At 35.7% G+C, this 25,109-nt stretch overlaps 1 protein-coding gene across 1 annotated transcript in view; it reads right to left on the reverse strand.

Annotated features, from left to right (window-relative positions):
* RYR2 (ryanodine receptor 2) overlaps positions 1-25,109 on the reverse strand; it is a 416,925-nt gene that overhangs the window by 245,472 nt on the left and 146,344 nt on the right. The window contains 5 exon segments of the mRNA XM_056487752.1: positions 2,966-3,062; positions 6,389-6,488; positions 18,442-18,554; positions 19,326-19,404; positions 20,165-20,239. Coding sequence (XP_056343727.1) covers positions 2,966-3,062; positions 6,389-6,488; positions 18,442-18,554; positions 19,326-19,404; positions 20,165-20,239 — 464 coding nt within the window.

Genomic DNA, 25,109 nt, shown 5'->3' on the forward strand with positions numbered 1-25,109 from the left:
TCCAATTAGAATGTTTTTTGATTACAAAGCAAACTTAATTTAGCAACTTCTTGGAGGATCTGCTTGAAGCTGCTTCCCAAGGAAAAGTTAAGTTCCTGACTCAACAGCAACATTCCTCTTCCACAATACAATGATTCCACCCTACCTTCTAGGCATCACAGTACCACAATCTAAGGGCCACATGGAGAGGGACACAAGCTCAACAATTAAGCAAAGAAACCTAGCACAGACTCAAAAAAAAAAAAAAAAAAACAAGATGCAGAAAATATTTTTATAAGCTTTTTATATGACTCTTTCTGCCACTGTACTGGGCCTCCTCAAGAGTAGATTTAGACACTTTGACTCAGAGGAAGCTTTGTTAGGTACTGTAATCATGAATACAGTATCTGCTCCATAGGTCTCCACTGTGCTAAGTGAGAGTATAAACTCTCATATGTTCAAGAATATAAACGTCTAGAAAATGTGTGCTTTATTTTGAACTCCTGGTACTCTTTGAAACACTTCTATACTCAAAATTTATGCAATTGCATCAATGTTCTAAGAATAGAGTAAAACTACAGTTATTTTTGGGAGCTGCCTAGGAGGATACTTCACATCTAAACTATTTATTTATTCCCTGAAATAGATACCAGGTGACATTATAGAATAAAACTGTTATTTTAAGATTGTCTGATTTTTTGCTTATTTGAAAAGGCTAAATATGAAGCCTCTGCAGAAAAATAAAAATGAGATAGAGGAAATAGTGAGTCATAACAGAGATGCTAATTCTCAGTGCTCCTTTATGCTGCCATTGTGCAGAGCAGACCAGGTGTATGCTGGAACAAAGCAAACCAAACAAAATCACAACAATCTATCACCAGACTACTTCAAGTGGTGATGACAGGATAATATGGAATTATTGTACTTCAAATATATCATACCTTAATATGCCTCATGCACAAAAGTTACAGAACTGAAACTGAAATGAAAGACAAAATAATTTGTCTTAAAATTTCCTACCTGCCAAAATTACCCATGTGTTTAAACATAATTCTGTCAGATGTTGAATCACAGCCATCAAAATTATGTATGCATACATAATGAAAACTGAAAGGAGCCACAAATTATTTTGAATAGGCAACTGGAAAGAATATTAATTAGAGACAGAAGTTTAGATGTTATAAGCAATAACTAAACTTACTAATAATTCAAGAGGAGAAAACATGGGTAACTAACTAACTCCTTATAATTCAAAGTAATCATAGATTATATTCTAGATTTATTAATAGAAAAAAACTTTAAAATAGTTCAGAAAAATAGAAAAAACTTCAGAAATGAGACTATGGAAAAAAAACTTATTTTTATTTCAGTTGTTTATCAAAGAAAGTTCCTGAACAACAGTATATTTCCGAAGACCAAATCTGCTTTTATGAAGCACTTAGAAGCAATTCTCAGTATTGCTATGAGGAAAAATAAAGGCAAAGACATATTTCCTATTTGTTGGCTACTAGCTCTTCTTCTTTTGGGGTTTTAGACAGATCCGGGAAAGGCATAAAGAAATACAGAACACTGTGGACACCACAGAAAGAGATACAATTTTCCAAAGTTTATAGGCACTGGTCTGCTGATTAAGAAATTAACTATATTCTTCCTATGTTATATGACAGAAAGATTCATCATGTGAAATCACAAGAAAAGCAAATAAATTTTTTTCTTAATTTGCAACTTTAAACTTCATGCTAGACTTATTGAAAAGAGACTGATTTTCAGTGTGTTCTGAAGCACTGAAGTTCATTACTGAAGTGTTTGATCACCCCATAAATCTGAAGTTACACTGCAACTACATTTTTAAAGGAATGTTGTAGGATTTAGACTGAAGTAAGAGCAAACATTATAGGATCCTATTTATTTATCACCTTAATTTTTTTCTTACTTTCAGGCTGAGTATAATAATAGCTGTGATCAAGCTGTAATGACTCTCACATGGTAACTAAAATTAAAACCTGAACTGATCGCATTTTAAGTATCAGCATTATGAACTGCATTCAAAAACTATTCCCTTGTCTGAAATGAGAAATATCCATGAAGTGTTGGTCACCAGCTGCATAAGAAAACTCTGAGGTTTTTCTCATTAACATTTAAAAATTCATAGATTTTTGCTATGAGCTTCCAGAGTCATATCCATTAAAAATGGCCATCTTTAAAAATGAGAACAAATCAAATAAAAAACACATTTCTATTTTCAAACCAAGAAAACTCATTTTGATGAGTGAGTTAATGAATAGCACTTCCTTTGTCACAGAAATGAAGCCACCCAACATGATGCATTAAACAAACTATTCTAAAATACCATTTAGTAACATTTAGTAATATTTAGCCTGAAGGTAGAAATACGTTATACAAGACTGCCCTACCCAAAAGAAGTTTAGGGCATATGTTATTAGAGCAAATAAAGAGGACCTCTACAATCACTCCACTGAGATGTACCACTCACTGTGGTCAGTCTTCTCACTATTTTGATTTTTCAGTTAACAGAGAGAGACACATACCAGGTTGTCATCACTACTTCCATTCCAGGATTCCTTGAGTCAAGAAGATAACTATAAATCAAATTCTAAACTGCCATGACAGGGTAGACCTGAGATTATTCCCAGATTAGTTGCCTTAAAGGACTTACATACCCTGCCCTGAGGAATTTTTTGTAATTACAAAATAAACAGTGATGAAAAGCCCAATACATTTAATTCACAATGCTTTTAAACTAGGAAAATGACAATAAATTATCAAAAAAATCACTATTCCTCTTACATCTTGTAAGTCAAATCAGACTTTAACAATATGGAAAAGAAGATACAAAAGGCTCATATCCAAAGTTTATCTCAACAATATTCATTCTTGTGAGTAATAAATCTCATAACAACACCTTTCAAACATCTTAATTTTGCAACATTCATTACTATTATTTTGTGACAAGATGGAAACCTACCTTCTTTGTTCTTCTCCATGCTCACCCGAAGGGACTGTCAAACATTCATCCATGTGACCATGCAATAACCTCAGAACATCCCCTCCTATCAGGTATCCTTGAATAAAAGGAGAAAATCAAATTCATCTCTCTAAACACAGCAACATGTAAAACGGTGGTTCAAACTGTAACAGACACTATCAGGTTGATTTCAAGTTCTTTTCTGTTTGACATTTTATACTATTTAAAAAGGAGTCTGAAGAAGAGGAAGATCTCTCATTCCCTGGGGAGCCAGTTGAACGTTGCAAAGTGAGAAAAGCTCCAAGTTAGCACCTAGGGAAGGATGGATTGGGATAAAGAGAAGTCACAAGCAGGGGATCCCACAAAGTTACCACAACTCAGAAAAAGACTGAGCCAACCAAAAAAAGATCTCCCAGATTACAACAGAAAAAGTGGGAAAATCTTCCATCTTACCTAGTCTATTTACATTTCATTTTATTTAAGATAAGAATTCCAGTTAACATACAAAAACAAGACTGATTTAGTTAGTTCATTATTTTTAAAGCACTTTTTGGAGTATTTGGCAGTTCTCTGTGAGAAAAATTTCTGAGAAGATCCATTCCAAGCCCTACTTGACAGAAAACTCAAAACCAATAATCACGATTTATTTGGACTCCAAAGAGAAACTCCTATATTGCAAATACCTCCACTGCATGTGCAGGTTCACAGCCAAACACTTGGCTTTACAGTGAGCAGATGTGTGTGTGTGTGCTCACAAACTAAGAAACAGACTATACAGGCAGCATCACAATATTTGAAGGTGCAGGACTTATCAGCCGGAAGTCAAAAATAAAGCCATAATTTAAATAGTAAAAATGTTAACAAAATAGATCTTTTTTCATCAGCCTTTTTGCATTAGAGATGTGACATTAAAAAGAAATAGAATTTTATATTATCCTACAAATATTGTATTATAATCAGCAACAGAATACTAAAACTTAGTAGGTTTCAAGCAAAATTCAATGGTATTTTGTCAGTCTGACAAGCTAAATGTAAATATTTCTTTGTTTCCTAAACTCGCCTTCCCTTCTTGCTGAAAACAATTAATATCAAATTCCACATTTGAGTGGGATGCTGTAACATAAATGCTTGGCTTTAGTGCTATAGCAAGACTTTTAAAAACTTATACTTGGAATTATATTTTGAAGCAATGTCCATACTAATAAGTAATGCTGTGAAGTAAGACAAATCAGTACAGGGAAATGGTGTTGAAGGCCCTTCACTCACACTTTTCACAAATTTATTTTGAAACTACATGAAATCTTTTTCCTGAATATATCAGGTAATATTTCAGGTTTTATTTTTAAAACTTTGAGATAAGTATAAAATTGGAATTTATGCGGCAACTTTTAGCATTGATTTTTTAAATTCTTGATTTTGACACAGCAGGGTATGCCCAGTTAACTGCTGTTACATACATTACTTTTCACATGGACCTGTGTCAATATAATTCTAAAATTTAGATTTTGTTGTTAAAGTGACCCCCATCTGCTTCATTGGAGAGAATTAGCAAAATTGCTTGATTTTACTCTGAAGCTGACTTAAACAATACATTGACTTCTGCACAAACCAATTTTAGAGAAATGTATGTAGAGAATTATTTTCTTTCATCTCTAATATCCTAGTTCATCTTACAGACTAATTATCCATTATTTTCACTTCATTGAACTGATTAATTTATTCATCTATTTTTAATGGGAATTTTTTATTAAGAGAGGGTATTATAGTGCAGCCATTCCTATACATTAATATTTTACTTATGAATATGAAAAAGCATTTTACAGATACCTTCTTCCTTTTGGGGGTAATTTTCTGTAGTTTTGCTACTGTTTTACTGAAGACAGAGATAAGGCCTTAAACAGTGTGAGATTCACTCTTCCTTCACGACAGGACTACCTTGATTACAAGGACAGTAATTCTTGCTTTTTCAAGAATAAGCCTTTGCTCTAATGCTTTCTGACACTAGCCAGCTGAACTTCTCTAGAAAACATGTTTAGCTTAACAAAGATAATGTCTGTATCTGAGGAAAGTGAAAAGGGAAAAGTAAAGCAACCAAGAGCAGGCACATGCACAGATAAATGCACAGCTGCAAAAACTGTATTACATCATTTTCACATTATTTCCTGGGAGTACGAGTACACAATATGACACTATGTCATTGTGGATTTCTGCTTCTCAAAGAGACAGGCAGGTCTCAGTAGTGAGTTTCACCAGGCAGAGATGTGGCATAGCACAAATCTGGGTCTCAGCACATAAACCATGCTGGGATTATAGCAAGAATGACACACCAGTGCTGCCAGAAGTGGGAGGACAAGGAGAATGGAATTAATAGAAGGAGTAAAAGGAAAAGATCTCTTCCTATTAACAGTAAGGTTTCCTCCATAAAGTTTAGGACACTGCCAAGTAATGCAGTAGCATTTTTTAATAATGGTTTGTACTATAAGCCATGTTAGAGAATCTGTGTGTCCTGAGTTATTCTCATATAAAAAAGCACAATGACTACATAAAAAAACAATGTTGGCAACGGTCTCCTTAAAATCTGAATTAGTAAAGTTGCAAGAACATTCCATTACTAAGTTTTAAAATATGCCAGATAAAAAGAATTGATGTGTAATTTCAGTGTATTATCTCTTTAAAAAATAGCACAAAAAAAAAATATCACACAAAATGAAACAACCTGCAGCTTTAACCTTCTTTAGATTCTATTACAACACCCACTCAAAACAGCCAGTCTGCAGGAAAGTAGAAAACATTAGGCTTTACATTGTGACAGGCTTTTCAGAAAAATGCTGTTCTTCTCCATGAAACCAGTATGGTATAAATTCAGGATCCTTGTTCTTTCAATGTTAGAATTACATTAAAACTCCTTCCTAATTCCTAAATAAAATAAATAGTTATTGAAAGCTGAACTCTTTCTGTCTTTAACCTCCTCTTGTTTTTCTTTCCAACCATATGTTACACATAAAACCATTTCCCATCTTAGGGAAAGTTTTAGGATTTCACATCCTGCTTCCTGCTGCCTCTTGCCCATTTTTTACTCAGTCTCAGAAACATGTAACCATGACTGCATACATCAGAATAATTTGCAACAATATTTTAAACCAGGACCAAAAGCCATTTCCAAAAACATATTACAAATGTTATCATATCTTCAGTAAAATGAGATTTGAATGAGCTGCTCAGTATTCAGCAAAAATATGTAGAAAATTATCAGTGTTGCTTTCAGTATAACCTTCCCTCTGTTGTCAGAGCAGTTGTATATTTATTTATTGTATTCAGTGTTTACATATGAGAAAACCACTCTCACACTTAGCATAATAATTTTATTTTTTTAACTATTTATTTTGCTATCATCTTTCAATAATTAAATTGAGTCAAACTTACCTTGGGCAACTTCACTTCCTGAACTGATTGGTGCCACACTCCAGAGCGTCTGCTGGAAGGCTGCATCAACATGTAAGCTACCATTGCCATAAGAGAGATGCTAGAACCAGGAAAGAGGGAGGCTTTTATTTGTGGTTAATTGAGTATCTCATTACAGCACACAATAATAGTACCAAACATTCTCTTGTTTCTTTCAAACATTAATTGTTCCCATTGACTGTGTAAGTAAACACAAAGTTCGACCTGGGTACTCCTCAAGGGACACTGAAATAAAGCTAGAATAGTAAAGCATATTTGCCTCAAAAAAACATATAGGAACAGCACAGAACAGAGTCAGCTGCTTGGCCTCTTAGTCTTAGTGAATACACTGAAGAACTAATGGATAAATTCTGTAAGATTCTTACACTTGTGTTCCTCCTTCTACATACAATGAGAATTTCCATGAAGTTTGAATATTGGGATACCATCCTAATCTGTATTTCCAGTGTAACTCACCACTTGAATATTTCCTGCAGGCCACTGGCTTCCTAAAACTCCCACTAGGTCAAAGAAGTTACATAAACAAACTACTGACTTCATAAGTCACTTAAGACAGTTCACAAAATATATTCTTGAACAAAGTTCTCAAAATCTGAGCAAATCAAAAACAATCCTTCCTCGAAAGGCTCCCTTCCTACCTGTGCATTCAATGGATGCTCTTTGGCTGTGTTACTCCCTACCTTCTGCCAACATTGCAGATTTTTGCCATAAGTGCAACAGGTCCTGTGTTTTCTCACAATTCTGTGAGTATGAATTCCTGTTAGTTCAGTGACATTGTCTCAAATTCTTATCTCAAAGCTTTCTGGGTAAACTAATTAATGACACAAAAGACCAAAATGCCAGTGTAAGTCAGAAAAGAGTAGATTCTCATGACATGTGCAGAGTTCTGTCTTCCTGACTGCACATGTTCTAGCTGTACAGAAGTAAAAGAAATAGCACATCAGCTTGATTATAAGGCTCCCATAACAGCTAATGGCCTACAAAGTAAGAGTTCTCACAAAAGCCATATTTACACTGCACTAGTACCACTCAGCACGTCATGGAGAACATTAATGAAGTTTTTAGCTTTTATTCTGCACTTACGGCAGTTATATAACTTTGTCAATGGCAAACCATGATGGAAGATTAGGATCTGCAGTACAGCTTCAGTTCTATTTTTGCCCTGTGGGCCTTAATTTTCTTAGAGTTCCTCTGAGATCACCACATAGACCCAGTTAGTGACAACAAGGATTCAACCAAAGCAGGAATATTACTTTTCAAGGAAAACACGTCATTCAGGATAGACAAAAGAGGAGGAGGAAAACTCTATTGTCTAGATCTGCCATCAACAGAGCACTTCTTCTAACTGTGTTTTGTACCTGTTAATTAATTTATTTTCATGTACAGTAGTATCTATTGAATTAGTGTTACATTTTTATAGACAGGACACTGAACAAAAATACATGGCTGACATCTTTCTTCAGGGTACTTGTAATTTTTATTCATTCATTGGATTCCAATTGCAGCTCCGACTCTAATCCAGATGTCTCAAGGTGAGTCACCAGGGAATTATAACTTTAAAAAATACAATATATGACTTCCAAAGCAGGGTATATTGTGCAATTCCCTTCTCTTCCTTACTTTCCTAAATTCCTTGCAGCTTCCTTAAATTTACAGTTGACAGCAGGGGTCCTACTATTTACAGTTCTATAAATTATGGTGTTCACTCCCTGGAACTATTCACAGAAAATGGTAAAAGGAAGCTTGGACCATGTAGAGAAAATACCCTGTTAAGGGATATTCAACAACTCAATTATGTCAAATGTATAGAAAAAATCCCAAAATACTAGAGATGCCAGTATTTATCCTGGCATTGCCTACAGTTTTAGTGCTATACTTGAACAATCTCAATGTTGTTTTAAAGCAATCTGCTCTCTGTCTGTAACTTACTGGAGTTTACGTCCTTGGTTTTGTACTTTCAGCACAATAAAGCTATATAACACAATGTCCAGGACCTGGACACGACACTCACACTGGTGCTGAGTCTCCCTATGGGCTACACAGATATTTGCTACCTGGCATATCAGTGCATCTGGCAGAAGTGGAAGGTTGCCATCATTGATGAGGACCACAAGTATAGCACATCTTTTGGGTATGTAGTAACACTTGGAAAGCAGAAACATGTTGGGCTCAGAAATCCTGCTGTCTATCCTAATCTTCATATGGGTTTCCCCACTACAAGCAGGTTGTCTCAACCAAATTATGTATTTTCTTCACCAGCCCAGATTCAAGCAAAGAGTTAGATTTGTCTTCCCTACTGATAGACTGATAATCTCCTAAACCAGCATTTAACCTGCAATAGGGTTTTTATCACTTTTCAGATTGAAATCGTGGTATTTTATGAATATGGGTTAACACTACAGTCCACAGGATAAACTAAGGATAAACTCCAAGACTCATCTCTGAGAATTCCTCATCTCTGCAGGTTTCCCAGCTGAACTTAATGACATATTGTAAACTCTATACTGCTCTGCAGCAAACTAGCATAATCATAGCTGTTCCTAGGTCTTCAAAAAGAACACAGTGTATTTAAGCTCACTGAAGAGCTTGGGAATCAGAAGGTAATTTCCACAAGAACCCTTTAGCAGTGATTGCTGCAGCATAGCAGCATTTACAAGAGCTCTGAATAACCAGAGCTTTTAAATTTTACAGTCTGCATGGAAGTTTCTCTCATGCATGAAAAGTCAAAAATATAAAGAAAGGAAAACTTTTGCTTCAGGCTTCTTCTTGGCTAAGGTGTGCCAATATTGACAGTTTACCTAGCAATATCCATTTTTATCAGCAGTTTGATAACTCTGCCTTCAATCTCAGGCCATTTGAAATAGCAAGAATAGCTAACAGAAAAAAACACTATTTACTGGTAGATTTTGAAAACTATGTATAAAGCATTGAACTTCACAGAATGCTTAAGTACTGCACAACCACAGCATCAACCACACTCCTTCAGATTTCTTAGTACCAGCTGGTACAGAGATAAATGGAAGCTATTTCCTTTCCTGCACACAGAGACTCTGACAGCCCTTGATTCCTGACTTAAAATTACTACATTGATCCCAAAAGAAAAGCAGTTTCAAATAATTTAGGCATCTATCCTCAAATTACCCAAGAATCTCTGAGATGCCCCAAGTCATGAACAGATACCAATTCCACAACAGAGATACAAAAACATACTTGTATCTATAGCTAAAGAAAGCAAAAAAAAAATTTAAAAAGAAAACAAACTATAGTCCTTTTCATTTCTTTTTCCTTTTATTTTTAACTAGAGAATTGAAAAAACATTCTGCCTAAAAATCCTGATGAATTAGCAAACTTCAGTAAAAATTCAAAGGTTAAACTAAATACGCAGTCTCTAGAAACAAAACCACTTGTTAACTTCCGACTTAGGACTTGTCATTTCTATTAAAATTCATTACCTGAGTAATTTAAAAATTATTCTTTTACAGAGAATTATATTGAAACAGTCAAAACGAATATAAATATTCATTCTCAAGAAAGGGAGATATTGGACAGAACTAAAAGTAATAACTGCATTTGTGTGACATTTTTATAGAATTAAGGGTTTGCTTGTTTCTTAGTGGCAATATATTTATATTCATTGAAACACCTATGAATGCTTTGAAAAAGTTTGAGTAAAAATAGGTAAACTGACACTGCTAAAAAAAATCTAAAAAAATCCTGGTTTCTTTGCTTTTCTCCAGAGTGCTTAAAAGCTAGCCTGCAAACCCAAAATCAAAGGGAATTTTTTCATTGATAAAGACAGAAGATTGCAGCAATGTCCTAAGTGATTCCAACTCCTACACTCAGCATAAATTTACCATCAGTAAAGGGAGAGTAGAAGCTAAAACCCACAGATACTCAGAAATTTAACATTGCAATGAAAACCATCTACTCTGCTACTGCATAGCTGAGCATGGGTAATTGCAGATGCATAGCAGTGAAGATATAAAGGATCCATGGAGAATAGAAGGGGATAGTTTGCATCCCCCCTTTTCATAATAGATTTCTTTCTGCACTGTACCATAAAAAGCCTGAAACACATCAGCTACTAGGTTTCCAAACGACAATCATTTTGCATGATTAGTCACAAGAGCTTTCATTAACAAAGTATTAATTTTACAGAGGCAAGCATCAAAAGTTAGGAAATGTCAAACTAAGTACCCTCTGGAAAAAGAATGGCTTCCAGTGAACACATCACACTATAGCCTTCAAAGGCATGATACTATTTTTTTCACATGTGCTGCCTCATTGTATATACAGGATAATGGAGCTCACTTTGTCAACAGCTGCTCAGTGCTTTATTTTCCCCTCAATCTTCAGTCTGCAGCCTCATGCTTTATTCAATATAATCAATTCTTCAAAGCTTTGAAAAGAGAATTATTAATTTCCTCATGGGCTTTTTTCTTGCACCAATTACAGTATTTTGCAAATAAAGAATTAATTTTCTCAAAACCCCAAAGAGGTAGTATGATAGCCCATTTTCCATTGGGGAAGGGAGGTACAGAGATTAAACTAAAAATTTTTCATTAATCTAAGATGCCCAGGTTGAGGTGACTGCATAATATGTAGTTTATTGGTCAAGCCACATCTTACATGCACCTCAGCTGCAGGTATCAAGACTGAGCAACTCTGAGGTTTCAACCCCTAATAAAAGTAGGAGATGCAAGAGACACAACTCCAGTAAGGCATATTCCCAGTAAAGGATGGGTTGTGACCTCTTGAGAGCAAGCCTAGTAAACAAGATCATATACTCAGCAAATTCCAAGCAGAGTCTGGCACAGAATCTAATTCTCCAGGAAAATAATTGCACCAATCCTCCAAATGCAATTCCCAACCTGAAATTTCATCTTCAAAGTTGCTTCATACCACAGCTTCCCTGCTACACAGCCTTGCCACATCCACTGAACTTCTGTCATCACTGAAACAGCATTCCATAAAAAGCCAGTCTGACTGAACACTTAGGAGATTTCATAAAAATATACCAGTACCATAATTTCTGCATTTTCAAATGCCAGCAATTGTTTTAAATTAAAAAAAAAAAAAAAAAAAAAAAAAAAAGAAAAGTTGTCATTTATATGTAATTTTCCTAAATTAAAAAAAAAAAAAAAAAGAGTTTAAAAAGTGTAAAAATTCCATGATTACAGTTCTCTACCTATGGTTCATGTGTTTCATTTTTCAGACATCTCCTTTTCATATGATTATAAAAATCATGACAGGAACTGGCTGTCAGCATACCACACATGCCTTAATACCATGGGCTTCCTGGATAATTGCTGGTCATAGTCATCATCTAGCCTAATTGCTCCAGGCTCTACCACTCTTTTCCTTTCCAAACCTCTACCCCAGTCTCACTAGAAGTTCTTCCCTGTGAGGGTGGTGCAGCACTGGTGCTGACAGACTGGGGCTTCCATCCCTGGAAGTGTTCAAGGCCAGGTTGAATGGGGCCCTGAGCAATCTGCTCTAGTGGAAGGTGAGCCTGTCCGTGGCAGGGAGGTTGGAACCAGATGATTTTACAGGCTCTTTCCAACCCAAACACAGAATCTATGATTCCATGTCTCTCATCTAGCCAAACCAGCTTACAGCCCACATTATCACCCAGAATCAGGACTTCTTCCTGCTTCAAAAGGTTCTCCTTTTCTTCTACAAAGCCTAAGCAGGGTCTTCTAGATTTTTTTCTTGCTCAAACTCTTCCTCACCACATCAGCCAGCATTAGACTTTTTCCAGAATCTCACAACTCCTAACCCTGACTACTTTTTTCATTTCTTGGCCTCTTTCTGGATATTTGTCCAGCAGTTTGGTTCTCCCCAGAAAGCTCCCTCTTGCCATCCTTCATTTCTAGTCTCACTCCACTGATTCTTCTCTCAGTTCTCCCTGCCAAACCCACACAGTTTTTCTGTCCTGAATTTTGAACACAACTTGAACCAGCAGGTGCCTACTCTTCCCCTGTCACCAGCTTCTTGTTCCAGACATTTGTTAGCCCCTGCCTGCCTTCAGTTGACAATCTTTTCAGCCACTCATCAAGTCCCACTCAGTTTCCCTCCTTCCCAATTCAGTCCCCCTCCTGTCACTGATACATCACCTGCCTTTTGTGCCTTCTACTTTGTCACAACTTCTTCCTCCACCTATTTTAAATGACAGGAGATCACCAGCAGCACAAACAGCACTGAGTTCTCAGCTGTCAATACAGTGCCTGCCTTCATTCCTGCCTTGAGCAATCCATTTCAAGGAATATCTGCTCCCACCAGGGTTGGCATGTATTTAATTATTCACTGTAGAGGGAGGTTTAACAGTTCATTAAGACACAGGAGGTGCTAGCTTATGTAAAATAGACCAAGTCATCAGACTTTCACCTACTCAAAGAAAATTTAAACACTCTTCCCTGGTCATGATAAAGCTCCATTGTTTCAGGAGAATGTTTCTTTACCAAGGTGAACCAGGGAGAGGCTTGCTGCCATTTTGTTCATTTTCTTGGGTTTTTTTTTGTTTGTTGTTTGTTTTTGTTATTTTTTTGTTGTTGATTTCTTTTTTTTTTTGTTTTTTGTTTTTTTTTTGTTGGTTTGGGATTTTTTGTTTGTTTGGTTCGGTTCTTGGAGGGTTTTTTATAAGTTACCAGGAAGTACACAAGAATATTACATCAATTTTATAATTTACGTGGCTTTTTTTACCCCTGTCTTTGAGCTCAATAGCATCTGATCTCTTCTAGATGAAATGAAAAAAATTTTCACACTGATTAAAAAAAAAAAAAACAAAAAAAAAAAACAAAAAAAAGGCACAAACCACAAACAAAAAGAAAAAAAAAAAAAACAGAAATAGGTGCTACTAATTCTAGTAAGTGATGTTTTACATAACAAGCACTTGATTATAAGCACTTGGAAGAAGGACTACATAAGGCAGAGCAGCTTGACAACCTTAATTATTGGAAAGTCCTACCAGCCTCCACGATAACATTTCAAATCACTGTACAAAGACTCCATGGGAACTGCATTATTATCAGTGTAACAGAGCAGCTCAACACTACCTTGGTTCCACTAACTTCAGGTTTACTTATGCAGATTTAAATTATTTTTACAAAAACCTTTTTTATAATTATTCAACAAAGAGAAACAATGGGATTGTGAATTACACAGAAGAAAGTAAAGTCGAATACTGAGTTTCATACTTTTAGAAAAAATGTGAAAGGGGAGAATAATTTTTTTTACGTACAAAAAATAAAGCTCACACACTCCTGTGTTCCCTGATACTACTGCACCAAGAGGTGGTACAGACATTGTGGAGCTGTTCCAAGCATATGATAAAAAGAGAAATAAAACTCGAAGCAGCAAATAAACAATGTATTTGATGCAAAAGGATACAGAGGCAGTGCCTTCACAATCCCAAGGAAACTGTTCCCCTTTCCAGGAGTAATGGCATATATGAGGTGCACCTCTAAAACAGTTCAATCTAATCTCGATGATAATATTTTTGAATAAGGATTCTTCCATCAGCTCTCAAATAATTTCTAGTTAGTTTTCAGAAAAAAAAAAAAATACTAATTTCAATCCAAAAACTGTCAAGGCTTGTACACAGGTCTGCATACTGCACCTGCAGATCAGTTTTGCAGGCACAGAGACAATAACTCAGTGACTCTATATAAACCACAGGGCTCAAGAAAAGAGAAAGCCCAGAGGTCCAAAGGCTCTGCAGCACAAAAAATAATGCAAAGTTGAACACAGGAGTGCCACAACGTGTCTCCCTATACAACAACACAGCTACCCTCATGGAATTTTAATCCTCTGACTAGGGTTAGGGTTCAGAAAACCACAAAGCACAGAGATTCCATGACTCTGCAGCCAAAAAAGAATGCCAAGGGGACCACAGGAGTGCAACAACATGACTTCCTAAACAACCTTTTGCGTGGTACCACCACTACCCATATGAAACTTTAACCCCATGTCTAGGGTTAGGGTTACACCTAGGGTTACATAGCTTTCAGAAAACCACAAAGCACACAGGTCCAATTACTCTGCAGCAAAAAATGGAATGCCAAAGGGAGCACAGGTGTGTGAAAACATGACTCCCACTACAACTTTTTATCCTGCACCACAGCTACCCCTGTGAGATTTTAATACTCTGACTAGGGTTAGGGTTAGGCCTAGTGCTGGGGTTCAGAAAAGCACAAAGCACAGAGATCCCATGACAGCTTTAAAAGGCATGCCAAGTGGAATACAGGACTGACACGACATGGCTCCCTCCACACCTTTCTTCTTGGCATCTGCTTCAACCCCATTCTGCTTAAACTGCTCTGCCTTGGTTAGGGTTACAATTAGACCTAGGATGTGTGTGTATATATATATATATATATATATATATATATATATACACACAACTGTTGTATATATATTATTCCAAAATCTGTGTCCTCAAGATTCAGACTGATGGAGGTTTACCTGTTGTCTGTCTCCTTATCCAGAATAAAACTGACCTTATGGGTAACAGTTTGTTTTTTCTTAATTTATGCATTCTGTAATTTATGCATTATGTATTTCAACTTCATGCCTAAGGATTTTTTCTTGAATTATGTTTTAAAGCCTTTTAGAGACTTCATGAATTTGTAAGAAATTGCAATTAACTGAGCTCCTAAATTATTGAAAATTAGCTACATAGAAAGCAGTCAGGATATTAGTAGTCTACAGGAGGCATAGGCAAATCTCAGTGCTGAGTAAGTACTACTATGTACAAGTTGGGAAAACATGCTGGAAATATTTCATCTCTTCTTTATCAGGCTGTACTGCCTCAAGAAAGGAAATAACAACTCTGGCTTGAACTTAAATGGTGGCAATATTTATAGCAGAACATCTTTCTGCTCTATGCTAACAAGGTTCAGCAGAGCCAAGTTCCCTCTCTGGAATATTTGGCAGTAGCACAGCTCACACGTTATGTAATGCCACAAGCACTTATGTAAGTGCTTTTCCTCAGAAATGCTTCACGGGATAATAAGGATCCAAAATCCCATTGTCCAGGGAGATAATGAGAATCAGAGCAAGTGAATGACTTGACCTGGGACATTATTGTGAGTCAAAAGTAAAAATCCACCTCTCTGGACCTTTATCTTATAATTTTAACACTGATCTTCCTATCACTTTAGTACTTGTTCAAAGTAAGTAAAAACATAACTCTTTGGGGAAAAAATAGAGCCAGTTGTCCCAAAATACTTTATTTTGTGGAATGAGGAGAAGGGGTAACTACATCAAAGTCCTCACATATTCCTAATACTTAAGAGTGTTGCCAACCAAATGAGGTCTAAACAAAAATCTACTGATTCCACTGAGATCAAAAAGTGTCAATGTTAAATTAATTAACCAAAAGCTGGATGATTGGAAGACCAACTTAAGAAGCTGGCATAGTTCTTCTCTCCTCTTGCATAATACAAATTCAACTAAGACCTGACTACATTCTGAAAAAGCCATGCCCTATGAATGAACTCTATTCATCTGTTATTTTTACATGCACATCTTTGCCCCAGGATGGTTAGCCTATTTTTCTTCATTCAGAAAGAATCAGCAAATTGCTTGAAAACATAGAGCAATACTGCAATATACCAAGGTGACATCCCAGTCCTACTCTTAACAGCATATTTACATAGGAAAATTTATGTTCTCCATCAAATGCTCTAAGATTTTAAGTGTAGAGTATACAACATACATAAACCAAACCCTCAGCACCCCGATGAACATTACTTTCTGTCAAGAAATCCATATGAAGAATTCCACTCCCTTAAAAAAGCATTCCTCAACTAGATTCAATAGAAATTATTTGGTCTCGTTATCAGAGCAGATTCACAAAAATAACTTCATCTCTCCACAGTCCTAACTTTTGTAAAAGGCATCTGTTGCCACATTCTTTTAAGAGTTGTACAAAATAGCAGCTGCAATATGACACTGCACTCAACATGTAAACAATGAAATGTAAATAGTTTAAAATTTATATCCCTTAAATTTTTTTTTGTAAACATCCAAATGGATTAGGACAAATAGTTTAAGACAGGGACAGCTTTCATGAAAAATATTCACTTATTGGTAACTCATTGATTATTCTTTATCAACTGTTTCAGTTTTCATAAAAGCTTCATTGCTTTATTGACAGTGCTAATATAATTATTGAATAGGCAGCAAAACCAAAAAAAAAATTATGATTGTGGAGCTAAATAGTTTACCAGCTCTAGTCTTGAAAAACATCTGTTCATAAAAATGTGAGTGCATGTTAGAGCAAAATTAATTGGCTGAATACTTGTTCCATCTTACTGTCAAACCAGAGCTGTATAACTGCAATAGGCTTAATAACTGTTCATTACAATCTAGCTCTAAAACAATTTAAGACTGCAATACAATGTTATTTCTCTCTGCAATGAAAATATTATTTATTTTTAGTATATTGATATTTTGCATGGAACACGCAGTACATGCATTAACACCACATCTTCAGGAAAATCAGTCTCTGCAGACAGAATTTTGCCTCTTACTGTATAAAAGTACATGTGACAGCCTTGAAAATCAACAGCTGAGACACAAATTCTAAATAATAGGCTAAGCTGATTGTTACTAATTAGAGGCCAGGACGTGCCTACACAGATACACAATCTGTACCAAAATTCAACTTCAGCAACTCAACTCGGCAATTCAAAGAAATCCAATGTCTTTAAATTAAACCTCTCCATTAATTAGATTTCTCATAAATTCAGTGAACAACAAGTTGTTTTTTCACTATGTGTAGATACAATTCTTATAAAATTACTTAAAATAATTTTAAAATGCAAAGATGATCAGAAATTTTTCAGAATATCTAATTACAAAACTCATTAAGTGAGCTATTGAGCTTCTAATTAGAAGTTACAATTATATTCTAACAATTATAAAAATTCATTTTCCTATGTGTTTCAAATAGAAGGGAGGATATTTTCAATTTTATAATTGACGTCTTAATAAACTGTTCACTTTTTTCTTAAATACTTTAAAAAACACGGAAAAAAGACTCATAAAAATAAAAAGTGAATAATAGAGAATAAAGTTTAATGATGTTTGCATATCTCATAGAATCATAGAAAACTCAGAACTGGAAGGGGCCCACAAGGATCATTAAGTCTGACTTCCTGCCCTGCACAGCACCTTCCCCAAGAATTACACACTGTGCCCAAGAGTATTGTCCAAACTCTGTCAGGCTTGGTGCTGTGACCATTTCTCTGGGGACCCTGTTCCAGTGTCCAGCCACCCTCTGGATAAAGAATTGTTTTCTAACACCCAGCCTGAACCTTCCCTGACACAGCTTCAGGCCATTCCCTCAGGTCCTGTCACTGTCACCACAGAGAAGAGAGCAGTGCCTGCCCCTCTGCTTCCCCTCACAAGTAAGTTGTGACTGCAGTGAGGTCTCCCCACAGTTTCCTCCAGGCTGAACAGATCAAGTGACCTCAGCTGCTCCTCAAATGCCTTCCCCTCCAGGCCCTTCACCATCTTCAATGCCCTCCTAGATCTGAGAGAGGTTTTTGAAAACTCGTAACACTTCCTCTTTAAAGAACTGGTTTTTAGAGTTGACGGGCCAAATCACTGGGGCTGATTTTTCAGAAGCTCTTAGCAAAATTATTTTCTTATTTTCTTTTTGCCATAAAGAGTAGTTCAGGTGTTTGAAACATCAAGAACAAAAAAAGGAAATTCGTCTTAAAGTGTTGACCTCCTTCATTACAGAGAGATCCTTTCATGAAGAATAAAGTTGTGTAAACCAGTGATAAGAAGCAGTTAGCACAAGAGCTTGTAAAATATTTCAATTATATTTAATCATTGAGTATTTTAACTATATTTAATTATGATGTGTCAGTAGCTCTATATATTACACTATATCATCTCAATAAAATATGGACCTTTTAAACCCACAGTTTACTGTAAAATTTTCATTGATTCTTTTTTTTTCTGTAGAAGAACCACTGTACAGATAATTTTATGCAACTTACCAAATATCTTTCTGAAGAGACACTGACTAAAATCAGATCATCTCCAACACGCACTTTTTCTCCTTCTGATCGTTGTTTGGAAGCAGGATGTATGGTCCACCAGCAAGCCTCACCTAAAATCAATATTGAGTAACAGCAAAGAACGAAACAAGAAAGAAAAGACCCAATGTTACTGATGTTACTGCCACACTTGTTTCAGTCTTAAAAGTTCTGATCCAGTTTTTACTGGGCTAAACCAAGTGTCCATGAGTTTTCCATAACTAGTATCACTCCTGCATCCTCTTGTCAGAAACTCAGCTCTAAATAATACATAAGCAAAGACTAAGACCTCTGGAATAGTGATTCCAGAGTTGAATAAGAATATGGTTCTCTGTATTCTCTAGGCAAACTGGTCAAGGCTGCTTTTGCTAAAGCTATTCCCTGTCACCCTCATTACAGATTCTGGAAAAGACAGTGAAGAATATTCTGCTGAGAATTTGGACAAATAAATATAGCAACCCATAACTAAGGGCAATGAAAATAAGCATTTACATGCCACTTAAAATAATATTTGAAAGATCACATAAATCCAAATTCAAATATGATCTTCCACTTTTACTGACTGTTAGTGCCTCTAATCCCCCAGCACATCTGTAAGTATTAAAGTCACAAATTCTGCTTCCATGATAAATCTTGCTTTCAGATGGGCTTCTTTAACTAAAACCATGTTATTCAGAAAAGAATTCCAATCTTTGAACAGTTCAATTGTTGCAGCTATTACTCTTACTACTCCTATCTAAAGCAAAGCTTTACAAAACAAGCAAACAATCTAACAAAGCAATTCTTACACTTTTTTTTAGGCTGACAGTATTCTTTATTACATAGTCTTTTAAACTAGTGGTTACCTGTTGTGTCCTCTTGCAATCCTACATCAAATGCCAGCTTATCCATTGACGATCGAGATGTAGAGAGACAGCATAGGTACTACCAAAAGAAAAAAAAACAAATATTGCTTGTTCTGCTCACTTCTAATAATATAAAAAACCATCAACCTACCAACACAGGATTAAATATTCTTAGGTTGTCCCGATTAGTTATTACCAAGAGCATGTGTGCCTGATAAGCTGAAATGCACTCAGGGAGTCTTAACAAAAATATATGATCTAAAAATAACCTCTCAGCCTACCCAGGTTATCTTTTTACTGAGACAGGAATACTAAGAGTGGAAATAAAGGAGCTGGTTGCATCAGATTTCATCTCCATGAAGCCTCACTTGTAGGTAAGGCATTCAGAACCTGTATAATTCATCAGGGAATTTCTAACTAACTCTTCTGTCTAAAATAAGATGGAAAGTGTAAGAAGGAATCTCCTTTCCCACCCAGTCTCCAATGTACGGTCAAGTTGACAGCAAGGTACCAGCTGCAGATTCAGTCACAGCTTAAGCAATATGGAAAATCCAAGGGGAAAGAAATGAAAATTCACCAACTCAGACTGGCAAACAGGGAATTCAGCACTAGTGGAGACAGACTTAGTTTTAGCACTTACCCAGATACGATTATCTTGGTTTTGTATTTCCAAGCACCTACCCTTGACAAAGGTTTCTAGGAACCACAGTAAAATGCCCCTGATGTGAGTAATTCTCCAGATATCAGTAAATGGCAATATTCCAGGCACTTCCAAACATAGTTTTCATACAAAAAAACAGATTTCTGCTGGTTCCAGCTCACGTGCCATGGTTACATACCATGCCGCTGTAGGAATGGCGCAGCAAGATTGCATGCCCGTAGAGCAGTGTTCGATGTCCACCACCTTGAGCAGACTGAAAGGTAAAGAGAAATTACAGACTGGTAGGTTTTAATAAAATGGAGCCTTTTTGTAAAGAAAGAAAGAAAGGAAGATGAGAGAGCACTGTGTACTTTGAGCAACCACTTATTTGGTAAAAAATGTCTTCTAGATTTTCAAATCCTTCTTCCTCATGCTGAAAGTAGGTAACCTCTAAGAGCAGCTTAGATGTATGTCACACTGCCCTCTACAAACTTACCTACTGTTAAATGTCTTCATATCCACCCATTTTCCCTACAAATTTTATCCTTTTCTAGACGATGACAGATGATATGTAGAGGGAGATTTTTGAATATTCTCCTTAATCTTGTCTTCAACTACACTGAAGACCATCAACCTGCAAATCGCTTTATCCCACACTGCTTTAATACTATCAGACAGAATAATTTACCAGCTAGAACAGGTAAATGTTCAAAGACATCCAAGCTAACTCAACATTATTTGGGGATTCTGAAAACTCAGAAATCACGTAAAGAAATCAAGTAATTGTTCCTCTTGAGAACCACAGCATATTATTCCAAGAAACTACAATCCTTTCCCCCCAATATTTTCACTACAGTTTCTATTTATCAATAATCAGTTTAGCCACTCATAAAAGAATAAATAAATCTTGTTAAGGCATGAACAAACCTTCAATTTCTTCTTCTGAAGATTTATGTATTCTTTATGCTGAAATGCAGATGATTAACACTGAACAGGAGCAGAGACTGTCTGACAAGACACTGTCATAAGCTCATACTTCTCTGACAGAACAACTCATGTAACATTATGCACAGCACACTCTCCAAGAAGCAGTGATAAGTAAATATTTTATGCGTCCATAAATGTGACAACTCCATAAGCAGCATTATTCCTTCACATAGGAAGGCTGTATTTAATTTTAAGTAATTTAATTTCTTATATGTGGTATTTATGCCCTCTCTTTTCCCATAGAAGACTGACCTGTTTGACTGGAACATCAGATTCATTAAAAGTAAATTTAAAAAAATCATACTATCTTACATCTCTGACAGCTACATTTCAGTGCTGAAGATCAATTTAACTGAGTGGCTATGATGGCAACATGCAATTATTTCCCTTCCATGTTTATTTGTTGTCCTTCTTTATCTTTTATGCATTACCATTTCTTGAACTTTGAACTACTTGGTCAAGAAAAAAAACCAAGAGGGATAGTAGTGAATTGCAAAGCACTTCAAAAGTCATAATTTTATAATTTTTAAGATTCTGCCTTGTATGTTTACTGAAAAAGAGCAGCTTGATGGACACAAGGTATATTTTGACTGTCAACAAACTGCATAACAATCAAAATGCAGGGAGGCACATTGAAAAATCTCTTTGGAAGACTGAATGACATGAATTCTTACTAAGAAATAGTCAAAGTCATGGAGTTTGTCACAGGCACAGTCTTGACAGTAAGATATGAAGACCTAGCTCTGAACTAGCATCAGCATCATGATTTTTCCAAAGGCACAAGGAAAGAACCAGGCATTTGATAATGCCAGGCCCACTGTGCCAAAGATGAACATTGAATGTCTGCTACTCATCACACTGGGGAAGAGAAAAGAAAACTGCCGTGAAGATATTGCCCTACCACCATTTCAGATTTACCTGCAAACTTTATCAACAGCAGACATAGGTACCCAACTAACAGTCAGTAATAGGAAGAAAATGTCGAAATTTCACCAGTAGTTTTATCAGAAGTATTCTATTTTATTATCCATAAATTTTATATCTAACACAAAGATTTGATCACCTCTTGTACAAAAGCTGAGAATATCATAACCAATAAAATCACAGCAATATTATCTTGGCCTTACTTTGGCTATATTGATTTGTCTGTCTAGCACCTATTCTGTTAAATTCTCACTTGCAACTGAATAGGAGAATGGTTGGCTCTAAAGAAATTCAATCACTTTTGTGAAAATGGAGAAGTGGGTTTTTAGATATTTTTTTTCCAAGAGGATTAAGGAAATTATCTTTAATTAGTAGTACTTTGTCCATTAGAAGAATGCAAGCGAGTCTGCAGGTTTTTTTTCTTAAATGTAAAAAACATTTTAAGCATTTTCCACTTAAAGGTTTCTGAGAGGCAATCATAATCAGACCATTCTTCTGGAAACAAAGTGAAAAGGTGAAATAGAAAAATACAGATAAGGATAGAAAACAAGGCTGGATCTATGAAACTGCCTTCCATTTTGGAGCTTGTCTTCCAGGACATGTATATACCTGTAAGTTTATTCCCTATTTTAATGGCTCATTTCAGCATTTATCTTTATGCCAGAAACTGCATAGCAGGCAGCTGTTGGGCCATGATTGTCTACTGAAATAATATTTGATTTTTAAAATTATCCATTCCATTCCCAGAAGAAATAAAAATTTAAAAATTAATTAAATATAGCAATTGGACTTCTGTGGCAAAGATGCAACATCCAAGATGAGATCTGACATTGAAGTTTTACCAAAATTCTTGCAATATTGCAACAATAACATTTCAGAGGACTCTGAAAGTAAGACTACTTGGAAGCCACAATGCTGACTAATTCAATCCATGATGCCCACAGATTTTTTACACAAATGTATGAATGGCATTATAATGCAAGGCAGTTGCTAACAACCATATTACTTATCATGAGTCTTATTTTCTTTATGTTTCTAATTTCCAATTGTCAGAGTAATTTCCAAGTCAAACAATACATTCCTTTAATAAAACCAGGCTGAACAAAAATATATTTGTTTCCAAAGAATAGCTTATCCATTGAAGTCCTACAAGCTATGCTATTCAGGAGTACCAATTATATTAACTCAAAACTCTTCACAAGAACTTGGGTTACAGAAAAATACTTAAAAGCCTTCAGAACTGGCAAACACTAAAGATAATAATTTCAAAGTGAAAGCATAAGAGACTGACAAATTCACATTGCATGTGAAAATTTAATGTAAACTGGCCACCTCTAATCCAATATTTTTGCAGCTGGAATACAAGATTAATTTGGAGTCATCTCATTATGCAAAAGTCATTTCTAAAGAAAAGGCAATTTAGAATAGAACAACAAGAATTAGAGCTGAATAAATTAACATTCAAAAAAATATAAACAGCTTTCAAGTTCAATACATTGGAAGACTAGGCAATGACAGTAGATTATTAAGATCTGAACTGTTTAATTTGATGTAAAGAGTGTTATTGTAAACCAAAATCAAGAAAAATAAAATAAAATTTGGACATATTTTCCATGTTTTCTTAATAGGAGGATTAAAATGGCAAAAAGCACTCAAAAACTACAGCCTAAAAGCTAAGCAGTAAAATATGCAAAGGTAGAATAAAAAATTATCTTTTTTACCATGAATACCAACCCAGAATGGAGTAGGATGTGTTACACCTGATTCAACCATCCCTTGTATCAGTACAACTTTGCACACACACCACGGTCAAAGGCACAGAGATGCAATCAATCACCTCCCACACCAAAAGGCTCACACAGCAGCACCTGCACTGCTGTGCCTGTGGTTGCACTGCTGCACTCCTGGACTTCGTGAGAAGCTGCAGGAAATTAATCATGGTCACATGAATGTATGTTTTAAAACCATTTGTGCTTCTGGGAACCTCACAATGAGATCTTTCAGAGGCTGTCAATAACATTGTGGTATCCAGGATTTTGAGTCAGCCATTACCCTTCCATTCTTTTCATACTAACAGCCTGATTTCTACTAGACAAAAAACATCCCTGAGACCAATTAGAGCTCTACTGAGAGCAAATGCTGATTTTTTTGCTGGCTTTTCTTCACAGGTCTACACAATCTTCTAATTTGTGAGGAAAAAAAACGCTGAATTTCAGCGAGGTATCAGAAAAAGAACCATGTGAAAACATTTAAAAGTATTTAATAATTAAACAGTTATTTCAGTGCTTTGCATATGTAAAGAAAAAGCTTCTGTAATGTCATTATTCAGAAATGTAATGCTTAAGAAAGCCTGATGGCAATTGCATTTAGCACATGGCTATTCAAACAAATCTAGTCACCCACAAAAGCAATTTAAAAATACTGGATGTGTCACAGGGGAACTGATTCACACTTTGGAAACACACAAAATAACCTAGCGAGTTTTTAAGAAGAATGTAATGGCTTTTCCTGCTTCATTCCATGAGAGGTCCATATTAAAAAAATTGAATTACTGACATGTGCTATAGGGAAAATGAAGTAGGGTAGACTTTAAAAAAAAAATTTAAAAAATCAAATGAAACAAATGACATCAGTAAATCCTTCAAATTGCAGTCCATATAACTTACAGTTATGGTATAGCATGACCTAATCACAAGCAGCTGCTCAGCTTTGTATTTCCTCTGCACCCCAGATCCAGCCCTAACAGTCTATATGGAACTTATGACCAATCAATATTGCTTTTAATAAGTTTCTAAAAAAATTACTAAACAAGTGCCTTCATGGCACTGAATATGGTAAACTGCCTGTACAATAAAAAAAGCAACGTGCTCCCCATTTTTCTTCACAAGCTTTATTCATGGCAACTACTGTAAGACACCATTAAAAGCTTCAAATATGACTATCAGTGGTTGTTTCACATGTACATTGGAGTAAAAAAATGTCCCATAAAGGGACATTGACTGACTACTCACACTTCATTACAGTGGAACGCATTGACAATGGCCATCTTGAACTTAAAGCAGGTGCTGGAGACAACAGCTTGTAAAACATAGGACACCAATACTTCCAAAAAAACACTTGCAAATATGCATACAAAAGGCATCATGTTCTCCATCACAAGGATGTTCAAGTTTCATGAAGTTCAGGAGTTTATACTGTTAGACTACTTTTAACTATGAAGTTATTTAAAAATA

This window comes from Oenanthe melanoleuca, chromosome 3 (genome assembly GCF_029582105.1).
Source record: "Oenanthe melanoleuca isolate GR-GAL-2019-014 chromosome 3, OMel1.0, whole genome shotgun sequence".
Taxonomy (NCBI): domain Eukaryota; kingdom Metazoa; phylum Chordata; class Aves; order Passeriformes; family Muscicapidae; genus Oenanthe; species Oenanthe melanoleuca.